Raw genomic sequence first — 19,487 nt, forward strand, 5'->3', positions numbered from 1 at the left:
GCCGCAGCGTGCCAGCCGCAGCAGCCATTGGGGGGTGAACTAATGACAAAAGGAAGACCTTTCTCTCTATTTGTCTCTCTCACTGTCCACCCTGCCTGTCAAAAAATAAATAAATAAATAAATAAATAAATAAATAAATGAACCGAACAGCATACAGACAATGTTGCTACCTAAAAAGTGCCTCTGATTTTTCTGGAGCACTGTTCACTGTCCCCTTCCCCCTTTGGTTTTGCAACCTCCAGTTTCATTCTTGAGGTCCACACATACCCATTTCTTGGGATTTTAGACTGACCTTTGCCTTCCCTAACTTACTCCAGTCTTTTCCCAGGATCCTTGGACACAACCGTTTTTTACCTTGCAGAAAGAATGTTTTTCATTCATGAAGGAAAGGAATCAGTACTTCCTGGGTTTTTCATTTTAACTTATTTTTACCAGGGCCAGAAGAGTTTGTAGCACCTTGCAGCTAGTTCACTGCCTATTTTTGTTCCTTGCAAAGCTCCTTTGTTACTTCAGTGAGGTAAATGCATAATTAACATGAAAGACTGGATTCATGTTTATTGAAAACATCCATCTAGACCTTAAAATCTTTCTTTCTGGAGGGCTAACAGAATGGACCCAAATCACTTAAATACAGACCTTTATAAAGTTTGAACAGTTGCTGCAGTACAAGTGAGTTGGATGCATACTAAGCTGCTGAGCATGAAGGTGGAAACAGGAGAAAGATGCCTGTAGGGCTCGGTGATGGAGTAACTACTAAAGAAGAGGACTGAATCAAGAATGACTGAGACTTCAACTGTGGTCCACTATTCAGAACAGAAGGACAGGTGTTAGAAAAAATGAGCTTTAAGACATAAAGCTGTACTTCTAAAGGACAGGCCTGCTAATAGAGTTGAATACATGGGTGTGGACCATGATAGAGATGAATCAGGGTTAGATCAAAATGTACAGTTCATCAGCCTACAGGTTCTGGTTAAAGAAGCAGCAGTGAATAAAATACTGTATGTAAAGTGTTTGAGAAGAAAAGAAGATTGAAAAATAAAACTTGGAGAAGCACTGTATGGGATCAGCAGATAAAGATGAGCTAATATTTCAAAAGATACAGAACAGAAACATTGAGGAATTCAGAGATAAACAATGCCTAATGCTGCAAAATATTCAGATGATTTTTTCAGTGTTAGTAGAAGAAAAGTAAATCCCAGGAAGGGAGAGATTAAATAAGGAGCATGAAGGGTTTGTTTTTATTTTTCATTTTTTTGAATCATTGTCCATATAGAAGTAGGAAACAGCCTTGTAGGAAAGTTGAGACTTCACGTTTCTGATTTGACAGGAAAGAAAAGGGCATGCAATATAGTTGTGAAGAGAGCAGGCATTTGCATCACCTAGACCAAGTTGCATGTTGGCCATGCTGATACATTGGCCAAACACCATGCAAGTATAACTTCGGTAGGTCTCAGTCTCTTCATTTAGGTAAGATTATGCCCACCATAGGGATTTGAGCTTCCTAACACACGTTGGGCTTTCTGCACTTCTTCCCTTTGTCTGGATTGCTGTCTACTCAAATAGTCACTTGATCATATTGTCCCTTTCCAAAGGTCCCTCTTCTCTGATGACCTGATCTCAAGTAGTGTCAGATATTTTTCTCTCCCTGCTCTCCTCTATCTCATCACTCAGATTGATTTTTTCCGTTGCTTGTATTTTCATCTGAAATGCCCTTGAATGCATGTCTTTTTGCATTCACTTATTTCATGCTTACAGACAGTTATGCCCATTACAATATATACTTGGGAAGGACAGAGATTCTAAATTACTTTTCAGATCTCACCCCAACATCTTTTGGGCACATAACCACTGTTCCATAAGTAGTCAATGTGAGTATAAATAAACAGTAATTTGTCATAGTGTGAGATGGAAGGTGAGGGAAGAAGAGCTGGGGCTGGAAGACGCCCACCTACTCTGAGCCTGAGGAATGTAGAGTGTGGGCTGAAAACCCAAGTAGGTTATGTTTAGAATGTGTTGGTCTAAGAAGATAGTTCTGGGCGAGCAATACTTTTTCTTTAGTGCGTATGAGAATTCTTTAATACACATCCAGAATCACCCAGGCTATTTTGTCATAACTTGTTTACCTTTAGTTAATGAGCATTTCTTATTTTAAAAATTCATATGCATGTACTGTTTATTTGCTTCTATGAATAATAGTAGTAATGATGGCTAATAATTTTGTTATTTGTCTTTGCAAGAGGCAGACATTATTTTAAGCACTGAACCTATGAGAGGACTTCAAAAGGTTCGTGGGAAATGCATATCATGAAAACACTTGTATGGGTTTCAAAATAGTTTGGCACCAAAATAAACTTATTTTTTTATTCCCCAAAGAAATCTTTTATTTCAGAAATACTAAACTTTTTAATCCTATGTGGCACGAACTTTTTGAAGTATTCTCTTGTACTAGCTCATATATGTCTGTCAGCAAGTCTACGAGGATAGTACTACAATTATACCATTGTGCAGATGAAGAAACTGAGAGAGAGAAATTATATAACTCAGGTTAGATAGCTGAGTTCAGACTCTCAGGCAATCTGACTGAAAAGCCGATGCTGTTAACCACTAAACTACCCTGTCTCTCGAGACCTAATCCACCCATCTGAAAGAAAAAGGAGGGTGGCTTTGTTGAAGTCAGACAAAGCTGTTCATCAGCTATTCGGACAAAGCAGGTCAGATTGTCCTGCCAGGGAAATGTCCTGGGAGAAATTGTCCTGTCCGGGAACAAACCTGGAAGGAATTTTCCTTTCAAGGAAAAGAATACTTGATTTGATTTTACCTTTTCCCCTCTCACATCATTGGCAATCTCTTCCAATTTAAGGTCATCTGAAAACTGAATTAATGTCCTGTTTACGCTTCTTTCAGGTAATTTAATAAAGACTTTCGGCTCAGCTCTGAACACCTAACAGGAAATCTACCCAGGGTCCAGTGGGTTGCCTCACGTGGTAGAAAGATGCTGAGGTTGCATACATTTACTTTGCATTTATATTGTCAAATAAGTGACTTGTTAGAATGTGTAGGCTTGAGGCTCTTCTTATAACCCCAAACACTGGTTATATTTCACTTTACCTTTTATTTTCTAATGCAAGTTTTACACTTATTTGCTTTAACTCCTCTTTATCTTTTCCCAATTCTTTTTAGAATACCAATATATCAATCATCAATCATTGAGAAATTCTTGTTTAGATTATGTTTACAATCCAACTCTTCATTTCGTTAAAATTTATATGATGGGAGATTATGAAAAGGAATTGAAAAATCTAAGTTCTATTTCTTTTTTTTCTTAAGGATTTTATTTATTTATTTGAGAGGCAGAGTTGCAGACAGTGAGAGGGAGAGACAGAGAGAGAGGTCTTCGTTCCATTGGTTCACTCCCCAGATGGCTGCAACGGCCAGAGCTGCGCTGATCCGAAGCCAGGATCTCACATGTGGGTGCAGGGGCCCAAGGACTTGGGCCATCTTCTTCTGCTTTCCCAGGCCATAGCAGAGAGCTGGATCAGAAGAGGAGCAGCCGGGACTAGAACCGGTGCCCATATGGGATGCCAGCACCACAGGCAGAGGCTTAATCTACTGTGCCATGGCGCTGGCCCCAAAGTTTTCTTTCTAAATATGTTTCTTTCCAGAGCATATTCGTAAACTCATTGACAGTGAATCACCATTGATTGTCCTAAAACCAGGTCCCCTATGTGTAGTGGTAGTGCTATAGTCTGCAGGTCTGTGAAAGAGATGCCAAATGGTTAAAGCCACTGCCTAGAGTCAGACTGCTTGGTTTGTCATCCTTTGCGCTGTTACCTGTGTGACACTGAGCAAGTTACTTCTCTTGGATCTCCATCTAAGGCTTCTGCAGGGTTTACTTGAATTTATATAATGTTGAAAACCAGGTCTAGAACCTGGAAAGGTCTATATAATATTAGCTGCTGTTTTTGTTGGTTGTTAACTTTGCTGTTACTTCAGAAAAATTAACTTGCTATTAAAAATAGTAAAAATACTTTAACAAATATTATTTAAGCCATCATGACAGTCCAAGTTGTTAGTTCATTTTGAGATACTTTTAGTTATTTCTATATGTACATTACTGAGACCTAAAAACAGCAAAATCATGTGGGTTTCTACAGGTCTTTTATATTGTATTGTAACCAGATGACATGAAAAAAAAAATCTGAAGATTATTTTACAGTATTTTCCTTTGCTTTGTAGAGTCAAATGCATAAACATAGAAAATTTAGCATTTGTCTTGGGATGTAATAATATTTTTAATTTCAAGGAAGTTATTTTTTGTATGTGTAAATAGTGGAAGAGTTAGACATACCAACCAGGGTGTAAATATTGTCCAGGTGTTTTAAGTAGCTGTCTGTCTTCCCTCTCTGAAGTGTGCACACTGCCATCTGCTGGAATGAGCTTTCCTACACCATCTAGACTGACTTTGAAAAAAAGTGTCAAATTACTTTTCTATAATTTTCTTGATAATTAAAAAAAAAATAGAATGACAGAGAGACAATCAGGTATAGAGCTCCCATCACTAGTTCACTCCCCCAAATGATCCCACTAACTGGAGCAGGTCGAAAACCATAGCCAAAGCCAGGAGCCAGGGTAGCAGGGACCTACTACTTGTGCCATCACCCGCTGCCTTCCAGAATCTGATTAGTAGGAAGCTGAAATTGGTAGCTGGCGCTGGGACTCAACCCTAAGTATTCAGATGAGAAGTGAACATATTAACCACTAGGCTAGATGCCTATTCCTCCTTACAATTTACATCTTTTATTGATTGAGGTTTAACAAATTTCAAATTGAAGAGTCCTGACATGTCTTTTAGTGAAAATCTGATGGGACCAATGAAGTGTATTCTGAAACTATATCTAAAAATCTTTAAAATTTTTTGCATGAGTTGGTGGAGAGATGCTAAAGTACTTTGTATTTTGCTTTGTGCATTTATGAGGCATCTTGTTTGATTTGGGTGATAACCCTGTGAAGCAGGCAGAGCAAGTGTGATTAAAATTTGCCAAAGAGAAAACCTAGGCTCAGAGAGGTTGAATGACCAACCCTTGGCCTTGCTTATTATCAGTGACAGAACTGGGACCAGAATCCAGGAGGTGGAATCTTATTAGTGTTAGGTTATTCCTCCAACACTTGTCAAACCCTATGCGTCTCAGAGTGTATACACTGCATCTCTAGCATTGATAAGTCCTGGAAAGATGAACTTCCACCAGGTTACTAAGAGCATTTTAAAAAGTGAATAAGAAATAGGAGCCATGGGGCCAGCACTGTGGCATAATAGGATAAGCCTCCCCCTGTGGTGCCAGCATCCCATATGTGTGCAGGTTCATGCCTGGCTGCTCCTCTTCCAATCCAGCTCTCTACTTATAGCCTGGGAAAGAAGTAGAAGATGGCTCAAGTGCTTGGGCCCCTGCACCTATGTGGGAGACCCAGAGGAAGCTCCTGGCTCCTGGCTTCGGATCATCTCAGCTCTGGCATTGCAGCCATTTGGGGAATGAACCAGTGGATGGAAGACCTTTGTCTCTCCCTCTCTCTATCCGTAACTCTACCTCTCAAATAAATAAATAAAATCTTCAAAAAAAATTGGAACCAATTCTTGTAAGCTTTGAAAATCACAATGATAAGATCTAGTGCTTTGTAAAATAGTATGTCCCATGGAAAGAATACTTTTGTTTATAACAGGAGTTTTATATTTGATTATTCCTATCCAGAATAACTTGCCTACACCCTGTTTCCAAACCGTATGCTGTGTCTGAGAACATTTCATAGCTGATTTTGGTTTCACTCAAGCCCCCTTTTTCTAATTAACCTAGCGTAATAGTCATTTCTGTTAAATGATATTTTTCTTTTGGTAAATGGTAAATTTACATTTCAAAGTGTCTTTTCATTGATTTTTTAATGTAGTGTTGCTACTGGGAACAAGAATTTTGTCCATCATATTTCCTTGGCATGTGTTGATTTTTAAAATTGCAAGTACAGATGAATTCACTAATTTTGAGTGATTCCTAGACATTTCACACTAACTCATATCACAAGCTGTTTGTCATGTTTACCACTTTTTCTTAATGTTATATTCTAAGATTTCTCATGTTACATATATGTATGTGTTATAAATGTGACAGTATAGTCGTCTGGTCATCACTGCTATTCTGTAAGGGCTGTGCCTTCTACCCTCTGTCACTCCTCTTCTCCAGACATTAGCCTACTTTTCCAACCTAACTTTATTAACTTTTAGTGTTCTTAAATTTTGTTCATTTACTAGCATTGCTCTCAAAGTTTTAAAAAATATGTATCAAATGCTTTTACTTTTCAACCACATTCAACTAAAAACATGCCATAATTGTGTGAAGCCATTTCTTAATGATGAAATCTCACAGGCAAAGAGGGATCAGGCAAGGATTTTCCTGAGACCATGTCTAATGTGCAGGCTGGTAACCAACATGTCCCTCCACTTACTCATTCCCTGAAACATTTTCTGGGCATCTTGTTATTTGTTCTTCTCTGAATCTATTCATATTTGTCAAACACCTCTCTGAAAGACTAGCATAGAGAAATGAACTCAATCCTGCAGGTGCTCTATAACCTAGAATGGGAGGATTTGGGTGTTAGGTACCTTCCCCTGCACACCTATGCAAACAAGAGCTCACTACAAATATTCTTTTCTTTTTTGTAACTACTTGGCATACTTCATACAGGTATTAAACCTCACCATTTTCCCTGTGTGTGGGCGCACGTGTGTGTGAGTAGGTTTTTAAATGTTTATATATGCATTTTTCCACTTAACAATACATTGTCTCTTGTTGAACTATGTCATTTTAAAAATATTTTGATCCATTTATTTTTTCAAATTTTTTAAAATTTATTTGAGATGCAGAGAAAAGAGAGCTCCCATCTGCTTGTTCAGTTCCCTAGATGCCTGCAATGGCCAGAGCTGGGCTGGTGCCAAGAGTTGGAAACATAATCCAAGTCTCCCAGATGAGTGGCAGGATCCCAGTTTCCCGAGCCTTCACTACTGTGTTTGAGTGTATACATTGGTAGGAAGCTGAAGTAAGGAGCTTGAACTGAGAGCCAGACCTCAGATGTGGGACAGGAACATCTTAATTTCTCAGCACATACTCCCCAGTTTGTCATTGTTAATATAGTCTTGGGTTTTTTGTACCTTCATCTTCACTATTCTCTCTTTTTTTTTTTTTTTAATGCCACCTATAAAGGCAGTAAATGCGCCTTCAGTTGGCATTTGAGGCCTTGGTTGCTTAAAGTGTTCTGTTCTGTCACGTTGAACTCTTGAAACATTCAATTGAGATTTCTCAGTCTTTCTGTTGGTCAGTGGGGGAAGTAAAATTTTACTACTTACAAATTTCCTTTATTAGAGCATTCTTGATTTAGATTTCTTTTAAGGCGTCTATATGGGATTATGCCTGTCTTTCCTTTGCAAGCCTTAGGTTTGCTAGACCTACTGTCAAAATCTCCTGAATCTCAAGTCAAATTTCAATGACTTTTTTTATTTTTCGTTTAGCTATTGTGACAAATGTGGAGTACTTGTTCTTTGGGAACAGCTAAGAACTTTGTAACCTAACCAACCAACTCTACCTTTCTCATTCCTGCTAGTATATACCAAGTTGTTCAACATTATTTACTTGCATTCATTTTGCAGTAGCTTAGTCAGAATATATCATTATAGTCTACTTTAGATCCATATCTTTGAATAACTGTGATTTCTGCATGCCAATTGATCTCTGCTGACTTCATATTCCTCATCTGTATAAAATAGAGTTGGAACTAAGAGCCCTGAGTTTGCTTTATTTCCAATATGTATTATTTTAAAGTGTAAAATCGCTTTTAGAAATGTAAGCCTAACTTTAAAAGTTAAGTAAACCACAATGATTTAACTTTACTCTTCTATTTGAAGAAGAATTTGTTTTTTATTTATTAGAGAGGTGGAGAGACAGACCAAGCTTTCATCTACTAGCTCACTCCCCAAGTGTGTAAAGGCCAGGGCTGAGCCAGGCTGGAGTTAGGAGCCAGGTACTCAATCTGGGTATCCTATATGGATGACAGGAAGCCAAGTATGGCAACCATCACCTGCTGCTTCTCTGAGTATGTGTTACCAGCAAGCTGAAATGGAAGCAGAGCCGAACTCCAATCCAAGCACTCTGGTGCGGCATGCAGGTGTCCCATGGAGTGTCTTCATTTCTAGCCTATCCCAACTTTTGCTCTTCTGAGTCGTATCCAGTGCTGACATTCACCTACTGTGTACTTGTACAGTCCTCTTAGTAATTTGTTCCTGTTTTAAGGAATGGTAATCATCTTTTTTAAAACTTATAATTTTATTTGAAAGACTGACAGATCTTCCAACTATTGGTTTACTCCCCAAATGCTTACAACAGCCGTTGCTGGGCCAGGCAAAAGTGAGGAGCCAAGAACTCAATCCAAATCTCCCATATAGGTGGCAGAGACACAGGTAATTGAGGCTTGCACTTGCTGCTTTCTAGGGTGTGTGTTAGCAGGAAGATGGACTGGGAGCTCAGGAGCCAGGATTCAAAACAGGTACTCAGGGTACTCAGATGTGAGATTCAGGCATCTCAGCCTGTGACCCAACTGCTGTGCCAAACACCTACCTCTTACACTAGAGACTTGAATATTGAAGGGCGTCTTTCTTATAGGACTTCTAAACAAAATAATAATAATAATAATAATTGTTCCAGCTGCTTTTCTGCTCCTGGAGGGGTACTAGAAGGACTGCTTTCTCATTGCCATACAGATAGGCCATCACAGTTCCTGTGTACAGACCAGACCCTAAAGGCAAGGACTCCTGTCACCCACACACCATACCCCTGGTGTGTGAGCACCAGTGGGAAATGCCTGTCCTGATTGTCTCCATCATGGCTGCAGTGACTCATGGGCTAGCAGAGGATTTACTAGGTACCCTCCTGCAGTTGCTTTAGCTAAATGTTGTAAGCAAATTACACACAGACTCTTAACACTACAGTGGTCGAATGAAGTCCTTTCTGATTATGATCTGCATGTGCACCTCCCAGTGGCACCTACAAAATCAGTAATGCACCTATCCCAGGATTGTTCCCCAAACTAAAGGTAAATGACTTCATTTCCGGGTTCAGCTTAAAGAAAATTAAAAATAATCCTCTGACTCTACTACTGGGATTCCATGGCTAATCCCTCTGGTATTGCATGTCCCATGAATTCCTTTGTGTCCTCTTCCTTCTAGCAATGATTTGCTTTGTTTCAGGTGAATGAAATTTACCATGATGAGTCCCTCGGAGTGCATATCAATGTGGTGCTGGTGCGCATGATAATGCTGGGCTATGCAAAGGTAAAAGGTCTTGAAATATGTTAGCCATGAACACTGGGGACTGGGTGAGTAGACAGAAGACTGAATTGCTGAAGCTGGAACTGCCATGTGTCCTAAGTAGACTCCAGGTGGCTCTGAACTGAGGAGGAGGAAGTGCCAGTCAGCAGGGCTCTCCAAATTCAAGCAATGAATTATTTTTGCCCTGTTTACTGATTTACTCTAATGGTGAGGTAGACATCTTGACTTCAAGAAAAGCCATAAGAAGGAACACATTTGGATTTCATTGTGAGGACAGAGAATCGCCTTTTCCTCTCATTATCAAGTTTGTGATTCATTGTACTTTCAAAATGTCTATACGTGCCTATTATGTGGCATATGTTGTCTAGGTACTTGGAATATGTCAGTAAAGAAAGATGACATAGACCTTTGGTTTCTCCTGATTTGTTAAAAACAGCGTTTTACAGAGAAGTGGAGCACAGTAAATATTTTTCATTTAAAAGAATTGTCATCTTTTTGAAAACAGCAAAAAAAATACATCCAAATTTCATTACCTTTGTTGAGTTTACCTGGCTTTAAAATGGTGCTAGGATGTAGCTCTGTTTTTGGAGATAAAGAGGTCTCTCCCATTGAGGAGGAAGTACAGGGGGAATAACTAACTTGTAAATTTTCTTGATGTTTAAAATAACATGTCCCTGTCCTATAATTAATTCTCTTGATTATGAAATTTTAATGGATTTATGCAATTGGGAAACAGGAAAAAACCATGTGTTTGCATTTCGTGATATGAGTATATTAAACATCCACTTACCATTTTCTAATGATAGGGTGTCATTGACCTTTAGTTTATCCCATAAACCTGACCTACTTTATGTTGCTAAAGAGGAATACAAGTTAACTCCAGCTGGGCATGTTAATCAGTTTCAGTTTTTAACATTATTTGTTTGGAGAAGAATGCAATCAGCATGTAACAAATCAAGCTATTTTTATTAAGAATGTAAACACTGATAATAACATTTACTGAATTATAACAAAGCTCTCAGCCTGTCAGCCAAGCAGGGACTAATATTGGGTTCCAAGCTTAATTTCTCATTCCATCAGAACTCTGAGAAGTGTGGCTCCTCGGTTTTGATGGTTGAGCCCCTTCTCCCCTCTGAACTTTTAACTCCTGACCATAATGAAATAGAAGCAATATACTAAGGAACTTGATACTGTCTTTCAGAACTGCAAGATGAGAGTGCACCCTCCTTATTATATTCTCATGAGGTTAAAATAGTTTTTTTTTTTAATTTACAGTTTGAAAATCACATAACTTGACTGCTCCACATAAAGTTGACCAGCTTTGCCAGCTCATGGAAAAATTTATTCTTCCCACATGTTAATTAATTCTGCACCAGAAAATGCACAACAATTTTAACTAAGATCTTGTACTTTCCTATCTCTGGAAAAAGTCCCATGCCAGAATCTTTCCCAACATTTTTCTTCTTAATATCTATGAAACTAAATATCTAAGCAAAATATTTTAGACTATTAAAATCCTTGCTGAAATAATTAACATTGAGTTATCTCACAACAGCAATTTCAACATCAGACAATTTCATAAATGGTGCCAGTTAACTTTTGCACAGGTAATATTAATAATCATAAAAATTATCTTGAGTGACATGTACAATTTTCCAAACCCAGGTATCAGTCCAATATTACTTCATCATTATTAAAGTACAGTAACCCCAAATTTCAACCTCAGAGAAAGTTACTAAGAGGCATCTTTGGGGAAATGTCAAAAGTGTCTTTAACATATTATTTCCTCCTAGTCCATCAGCCTCATAGAAAGGGGAAACCCATCCAGGAGCTTGGAGAATGTATGTCGCTGGGCTTGCCAACAACAAAAATCGGATCCCAACCACTCTGAACACCATGATCATGCGATTTTCTTAACGAGGCAAGACTTTGGGCCAGCAGGAATGCAAGGTATTGCCATTAATTTGTAGAAGACACACTTAAGGACATGACTTCAGAAGTAATCCTAAATCAGGCTGGCTGTTCAAATGTTTTGATCCCCACCACCACAAATGAGCCAGGCATGCATTCTTTCGATGGCTTTCACTGACTTCTGTGGAAAGCATAATGTTAAATATCACTTAAATACCACAATGTATTGTACTTGCCTTTAAAGTAAGGATGCACAGTTTGGGTATTAACAGGGTACTTTCGATGCAGTGTGGCTTCCCCTAAGTGCTTGCGATGAGCAAAGAGATACTGAACCAGTGACTGCAGCCAAAGAGCTTTCTTCCAAAGTCAGCTTGCATTTACCTAATATATTCTGATGTGGACTTTGGAAAAAGCAGAGGGGGTGATTTTCGTTTCACTGTGGATGGAATTTCTGGCTCCATCATCAGTATCACGATATGAAGGACCATTTACTACAACAGAATGACAGGGCTTAGCTGGTGGGAAGAACAGAACGGTAACCCCAGAAGCTCCTTCTTTAGGAAAAGAGAAAATGCAGACCCAATAAATCTTTTTAGAGCCTATTACCTGTGGCTTTCCCAAGAGAATGTGGCACAATGTTAGCAGGCACACAGTACTGCTCCTGTTTCCTGAAAAGCTGTCCCCACCCCCCCCAGCAGGCAAAGGTCCAGTAGAAATTCTTAATGGGTTTTCTCATAAAATGAAAATAAAAGTGATTGTTATTCTCTGCAGGATATGCTCCAGTCACAGGCATGTGTCATCCAGTGAGAAGTTGTACCCTAAATCATGAGGATGGGTTTTCATCTGCCTTTGTAGTTGCCCATGAAACTGGCCATGTGTAAGTCACTGTTGACAGCTACAAAGCAAAAAAAAAAAAAAAAAAAAAAAAAAAAAAAAAAAAAAAAAAATTCCTGTTCCTCCCCGTATTGTTTGCACTTTGGGCAGAATGCATGCCAGCGTGCAATTCCCTTCCCTTGCCAAGTGTGAGGAGTTGAAATCAACAAAGAAGTCATGCACTGAAACACAATGAGCAAGTCCAGCTCACAGAACTGTGCTTTGCAGAGCTATAGAATAAGCAGGGCGTTTTTATCAGATTGTCACCAATTTCAGAGACTGGCTTCTCCATGGAAGCCATGTTGGCTTAAAAAAATCAATCTCCCAGTTCTAGTTTTTATTTTTCAAAAAGAGAAAGAAAAGCTGCAGCCTTCTGATTCTTCCCCCTGGGATCTTCTTTGTGTTCTAGCTTGGGAATGGAGCACGATGGACAAGGCAACAGGTGCGGTGATGAGACTGCTATGGGCAGTGTCATGGCTCCCTTGGTGCAAGCGGCCTTTCATCGTTACCACTGGTCCCGATGCAGTGGTCAAGAACTGAAAAGATACATCCAGTAGGTGCCCTGATGCATGACCTGAGTGCTTGGATCTTGTACACTGCAGACCTGACACTGACTCTTAGGATCTTGGCCATGACAAAATCTCCAGCCAGTGAAAACTGCTGTTACTTATAAGCGGTTTCCCATAACTCAGAGCATTTGGCACAATTCCATAATGTAATCACATTACTTCAAGCGATAAGCCTAGAATCAAAGTGCATTTTCAACCATGATGTAAATTCCTCATGGCATCTTTGTGTAATGGCCAAGCTTGAGTTAAGGATGGGAAGATGACCATGGATTCCTTCAAATTATTCTACCTTTCTGCTACAGTATGGGTGTTAGGATCTGCTCTGCCACACCATGTGATGGTTAGGTAGTAACATCAGAAGAGTATCCTAGCACTACTGCCTTCCTGAATCACACTTGGCTCACTTTTCTGGGTTCAATAAGAATAAAATCTCTTTTTTCTAATTGGAAATGTAACAGGAAACCTCAAAATGCATGCATTTCTGAACTTGCTTTGTTGATCTGATGGCAATCCCCAAGAGTACTTTTCTATTAGGACTTAATTTTAAAAGGTGAACATTGAACTACATGCCATGTTTTCCTTTTTACAGCTCCTATGACTGTCTCCTTGATGACCCTTTTGAACATGACTGGCCCAAACTCCCGGAACTTCCTGGAATAAATTATTCTATGGACGAGCAATGTCGTTTTGATTTTGGTGTTGGTTATAAAATGTGCACTGCGGTACGTCACTCATAGTCAACTTGGACTTTACATCTTGAAATGTAATTATGTAGCTCCTCTTCAGAAAGCTTTGCAGACTCACTGATCCAAGTATAAGTACATCAACCAATTATTTTGTGTTTGCTATGTTGCTACATGCAAAAGCTAAATTATTTAAATATATATTATCTTATTTAAACCTAATTGCAGATGACAAAATTTAGTATAAAATTACAGGAGTTAAGTAACTTAACTCACACATCTGGTAAATGGGGGAGTGGGACTGTCACACAAGGCTATCAATTCCAAATCTTTATACTCTCATTCTCCACGTGGTTTTTATGACCTTCAGATGTTATTCTCATGCCTTCCATGTATTGCTTTGATGGCCAGTATTCCAGATTTCTGATCATAGGGAAGGTTGTGCTAGTATATTTTCTTAAGAGAATCCAATGGTATACAAGGGTGGGCATCAGAAATGTGGCTGCCATATGGTTCATATCCTGGCTCTGACACTTGGTAAGCGTATGACATTGGACACATTATGTATCTTTCTGGCTTAGTTGCTTCACATGTAATATATGGATTATGGTAGTATCTAGGTCATAGGATTATTGTAAGGGTTAAATTTGAGAATGTAGTTAAAGTGTTTAATACAATGCAAGCACATAGCAGATGCTCAAAGGAACCCATGGAAGTCATTCTTTGTGTAACTACTCAGTTTGGAAATATAGTTCATTCAATTCCATGTTGATCTTTAGTAGTTTATTTTTTAAAGGGAAGTTTTTTTTTTATACATTGAAGTAAGCTTTGTGTGTTACAACAAAACTAGGAGAAAGACCTGGTAATACTGGTATTGGTAAGGGGGTCCCAGTAAAAGATTAGCTTCTTACCTGATCACCCTAAGGTGTAGCTGACCACTCACCCAGCCCAGCCCGCACATGCAGTTTTCAAAGACATTTTTAGTATGTCACTCTTGAATATGAGTGCATAGTGAGGAAAATCTCATTATTAGAAAAAAAAATTAATCTGTTTAAAATCTTCCAAATGCAGCTGTTTGGTCTTATAAAGTATATACTGTAAGTTCTTAACCAATCATATTAATGTTTTAGATCTGAGAATTCTAAAATGTTGGTTGAGTGTCATGGAAAAGTACAATTTCTGTTGTAAGTAAGAATCAAAACAACTCCAGGCCTAAAAATGGGTACTAATAAAACTAATCTGAACATAAGGCTGTCAGTGGCTAATTAGCAACGTGGGCAGTAAATATGTGGATAGACTGTTGTCTGTTTTTTTTATTTTAATCTAAAGAATGTTTACATTTAGAAGGAAAGTACAGATGAGCAAGAAATGCACACAAATATGTGTACACGCATACACAAACATTTGGATGTCATATTGTGTTTTATGAAAAACAGATTTGAAGGGGACAAGTATTTGGCACAGTGGTTAGTATGCTGCCTATGATACCTGCATCCCATGTTGGAGTGCCTGGGTCCCAGTCCTGCCTGTGCTCCGGATCCAGCTTCCTGCTGACTTGCACTGTGGGAGGCAGCAGATGATGGCTCAAGTACTTGGGTCCCCATCACCCACGTGGGAAGCCTGGATTAAGTTCCTAGCTCTTGGCTTCAGTCTGGCCCAACCCCAGCTTTTAGAGACATTTGGGGAGCCAGTGGATGGAAGATTTCTCTCTCTCTCTCTCAAATTAAAAAATAAATTAAAAAAAAAAGAAAATGCCATGTTAGTGTTCCAAATACAGAATATTCTGCTTTTTCTAAAGTAACAATAATAAAAAAAAAGTTTTATCTTGGACTCCCTGTTTGGCTTTTCTAAAATAAAATATTTATACGAGAGACAGATATAGATGGGCAGATAATCGAACAGAATTCTCATCCACTGGTTTCCAATGCCAGTAACAGTGCCTGGGTACAGTCAAAGCCAGGAGGTGGTGACTCAATCTGGATCTCCTGTGTGGGTGGCAGGAACCCAACTACTTGAGCCATCTCTGCTGCTTCCCAGTGTATGCATTGGCAGGAAGCTGGAGTCAAGAGCAAAGCTCGACTCAAACCCTGATATCCCAGTGTGAGATGCAGGCTTCCCCAACGGAGTCTTAACTGCTGGGCCAAATGTCTGACCCTTTATGTAGTATTTTTTTCCCTTAGCTTTTCTCAGTTGTGGCTCTTAACTTGAAAATACACAAGAAATATGACATGAAGAAACCATATAATATATCATATTGGTGCATATCATGTGAGTTGAGAGACCAATGAGAGTTTGATTCTGTCTTTTCCAGTTCCGAACCTTTGACCCATGTAAACAGCTGTGGTGTAGCCATCCTGATAATCCGTACTTCTGTAAGACTAAAAAGGGACCCCCGCTTGATGGAACTGAATGTTCTGCTGGAAAAGTGAGTGTATATACTTACCCAATGAGGGTTTAAGTTGTGTTATATAATCTTTAAAAGTCTGGAACATAATGAATGCAGTTGTGCTGTCATTTTCATGAAAACCATAGAACTATGTGGAGGTTTCTTTACAGTCATGCACTAGAAATGTGTAAAAGTTTCCTGTGGCTGTTGTGTCAAATGGCCACAAATCTATGGCTTAAAACAACAGAAATGTATTCTCTCCCAGTTCTGGAGGCCAGAAGTTCAAAACTAACGTCATGGAGCTCAAATCAGGAAGTGAACAGGGCCACATGCCCTCAGAGGCCCTCGTGGACAAGGTTTCCCTTGTCTATTCCAGATTAGGGTGGCTGCACCCCTCCCCCTGCCACCTCCTATAGTCTCATTGCCTCTTCCTCTCCGGAGCATGCAGACTCTCTATCCCTCTCTCAGAAAGATACTGAATGGTTTTCCCCTCTTAAAATGCCTTGTCACATTTGCATAGGTCCCTTTTCTAAAGAAGGTAATACATCCAGATTCCAGAGATTAGGGCCCCATACATTGGATCTCCATTCAGCCCACAACCCATAGACTCGGAAGAAGTGCCTCCACAGAAACTCTGGCCCCCTGCTAGTGGGATTTGATTTACTTGCTGGCGTCCCATTCCTTGTGAAAGTTGCCCAGAAATAAAGTCATGTGAACTGGGAAGAGTTGGCCTTGCTCCCTGGGGAAAGATGCCCAGAGGTTTTAAATCTCAAATTGTGTAGTCAGGGTTGAATGCTCAGAAAGTGGCTGAGTGCCCAGCTATGCTACTAAGTACGGGCAGAGATCCCCAAACAAAAGCATGCTGAGAACTCAAACTGAAGAGCCTGGCCCAGGAGAGAAATCAGATACTGCAGACAGGGCCACCATCTGGCAAAGGTCTATAGCTTTCAGTTCTTCTAATGCTCCATGCCAAATATGTATAAACTGCCGTTTGATGAGAATTGTGCATACTAATAGCAAAGCCTGTCATAAAGTGTTGGCACTATGTGAGGCACTATGCTAAATACATTATATACAGTGTCTTGCTGTGGGAAAGTTCTTCTGACTAAAAGCAACAATGAGTTCATTCTTTATTAAAAAATGACATCCTGAATTAACACTTAACATTGAACTCTTCTAAATATAGGGGTACTTCAGAAAGTCTGTGGGAATGTGGAATTAAATATGTTTATTTTGGCACAAAAATTTTTGAAATTCATGTATAATTTTTTTATAATGTGGATTTCCATGAGTATTTTGACCTTTTGTATATACATCAAAAGTATTTCTGTACAGTAAACTTTATTTTTATTTTTCAAAAGATTTACTTATTTATTTAAAAGGCAGAGTTAGAGAGAGAGAGAGAGGGAGGGATCTTTCATTCTTTGGTTCACTCCCCAAATGGCAGCAATGTCCAAGACTGGGCCCGGCTGAATCCAGGAGCCAGGAACTCTATCCAGGTCTCCCGCATGAGTGCAGGAGACTAGCACTTGGGCCATCTTCATCTGCTTTCTCAGGCACATTATCAGGGAGCTGCCCAGGAGTGGAGCAGCCAGCACCAGAACAGCACCCATGTAAGATGCTAGCATTACAGGCAGTGGCTTAACCCGCTATGCCACCATGCCAACCCCCAACAAAAACTTTAAATTCCATTTCTCCGTAAACATTTTGAAGTCAGACCCAATGATTGCCCAAAGACTCAGTCACACCCCATGCCCTGTCACACAGTCACAGGATTCCAACAGTCACAGGGTGCAGGGCATCCACTCCCAGCCCCAGGAGCCTCCCCATCTGCAGAGAGAGAGAGAGAGAGAGCTGCAGCATTCCGGGTGCCAGCTACCTGCCCCACTGAGGTTGCCAGTGCTCCACCTTGGCAACCTGAGTCTGGCACCTTGACAGAGTGAGGGGAGGGGAGATTAATGTAGCCCTTGACTATACTCCGAAGGAACAGTGGTCTTTATATTTCTACTTGTTGGATTCTTTACTTAGTGGTGGGTTAAGCTTGTGATTATAAAGTAAATTGAAAGTATGTCATTGTAAAAATGAGAAGAAAAAATAAGGAAGGAGATAGATGGAAAGGTGGGAGCTTGGGAGGAAGGTTAGGACGGGAATTATCACTATGCTTTTAAAATTATATATAATAAATACATGAAATTTGTTCCTTTCATATAAATAAAAAATTAAAACTAAAAAATACAAAAAAAAAAAAAACCTTTTTGAAGTACCCTGCTATAGTTGTGTTGTTATTTACATTTACAAATGTTGAGTTTTTAAGAACCACTTTTATTGTCTATAGTGCAAAGGGGAAGGTCAAAATGTTTGAAAGCAAAATAGCTAACACCGTTTGAGTACCTGCTATTTGCTGGATAGTGTAAGTGCTGGATAGTAGATTGCCTTCTATACTATCAGAATCCTAGTAGCCACACTCAATTGCTTCATGGAAGATGGCCTTACACTATGATGAACCTGTCTAGTCTCAATTTTCCTGTTCTGAAAGGTGAAGATCATATTTCTGACCTACTTAACTCTCAGAATCAGTGTGAAGGAAAAATGTTTACATTAAGTATAAGTGCTTTGAAACATGAAATATTTTGGATATGTTAATTACTTTCTAAGTTGAAGCATGCAAGTATATATTTCATGTGATCTTAATGGGGAGCGTGTTGCTCTCAAAAACACCATGATACAAGATTGGGTGTTTGGCACAGTGGTTAGGCTACGGCCTGGGACCTGCAATTCTGTATCTGAGTGCCTGGGTTCAGGTTTCACCCCAACTCTCTATGCCATCTTCCTGGTAATTCATACCCTGGAGGGCAGCAGGTGATGGTTCAAGTAATCAAGTTACTGCCACCCATGTGGGAGACCTGGATTGAGTTGCCAGCTCCTGGCTTTGGCCTGATGCAGCCCTGGCTGTTCGGAGCATTTGGGGAGTGAACCACCAGATGCAAGATCTTTCTTTGGCTGTCTCTCTTTCTCACTTTCTTTTTCACTGTGTTTCAAATAAATAAAGTTAATTTTTTAGAACCCTGGTACAATGTAGCTGGATGGATGAAAGATGGAAAAGTAACTTCTGTGCAGATTGGGCACTGGGAAAATTATTGATTCACTAATGAATGCTTCATTTAAAAACTTGCCTGAGTGGTTATCATTTTTCACATTTATGCTTCAAAATGCACATCTAAATTACTCTTCTCATAGGACATTGTAATGGTCTCATTGCATTTGGATATTTAAAATGCTTTTTCACCTGGAAAAGAAAAGACAAAAGGAGATTTCAAAAAGAGAGTTCCTTTTTTGTTTAAGTCTCTACATGGTCAGGACAGACCATTTTTTTTAAAAAAAGATTTTTTTTATTTAAAAGAGTTATGGAAGGTGGGAAGGTGGGAGGGTGGGAGGGAGAGAGAGAGAGAGAAAGATATCAGTCTTCCTTCCTCAGGTTCACTCCCCAAATGGCTGAAGACTAGGGCTGGCACAGACCAAAACCAGGAGCCTGGGACTCCATCCAGGTCTCCCACATGGAGAGCAAAGAGCTGGATTGGGAGAAGTGGAGCAGCTGGGACTCGAACCAGCACCCATATGGGATGCCAACATCACAGGAGGCGGCTTAACTCACTGCACCACAATACCTGCCCCAAAAAAGTGTTCTTGAATAACAGCACAGCTTC

General features: G+C 39.6%; 1 protein-coding gene across 5 annotated transcripts in view; it reads left to right on the forward strand.

Annotated features, from left to right (window-relative positions):
- ADAMTS3 (ADAM metallopeptidase with thrombospondin type 1 motif 3) overlaps positions 1-19,487 on the forward strand; it is a 321,081-nt gene that overhangs the window by 270,287 nt on the left and 31,307 nt on the right. For all 5 annotated transcript variants that reach the window (XM_062198709.1, XM_062198710.1, XM_062198711.1 and 2 more), the window contains 6 exons: positions 9,281-9,364; positions 11,155-11,311; positions 12,044-12,149; positions 12,555-12,698; positions 13,304-13,436; positions 15,709-15,822. In XM_062198709.1, the coding sequence (XP_062054693.1) occupies positions 9,281-9,364; positions 11,155-11,311; positions 12,044-12,149; positions 12,555-12,698; positions 13,304-13,436; positions 15,709-15,822 (738 nt within the window). The remainder of the gene's footprint in view (positions 1-9,280; positions 9,365-11,154; positions 11,312-12,043; positions 12,150-12,554; positions 12,699-13,303; positions 13,437-15,708; positions 15,823-19,487) is intronic.

The sequence above is a fragment of the Lepus europaeus genome, chromosome 8, assembly GCF_033115175.1.
Source record: "Lepus europaeus isolate LE1 chromosome 8, mLepTim1.pri, whole genome shotgun sequence".
In the NCBI taxonomy this organism is placed as follows: Eukaryota; Metazoa; Chordata; class Mammalia; order Lagomorpha; family Leporidae; genus Lepus; species Lepus europaeus.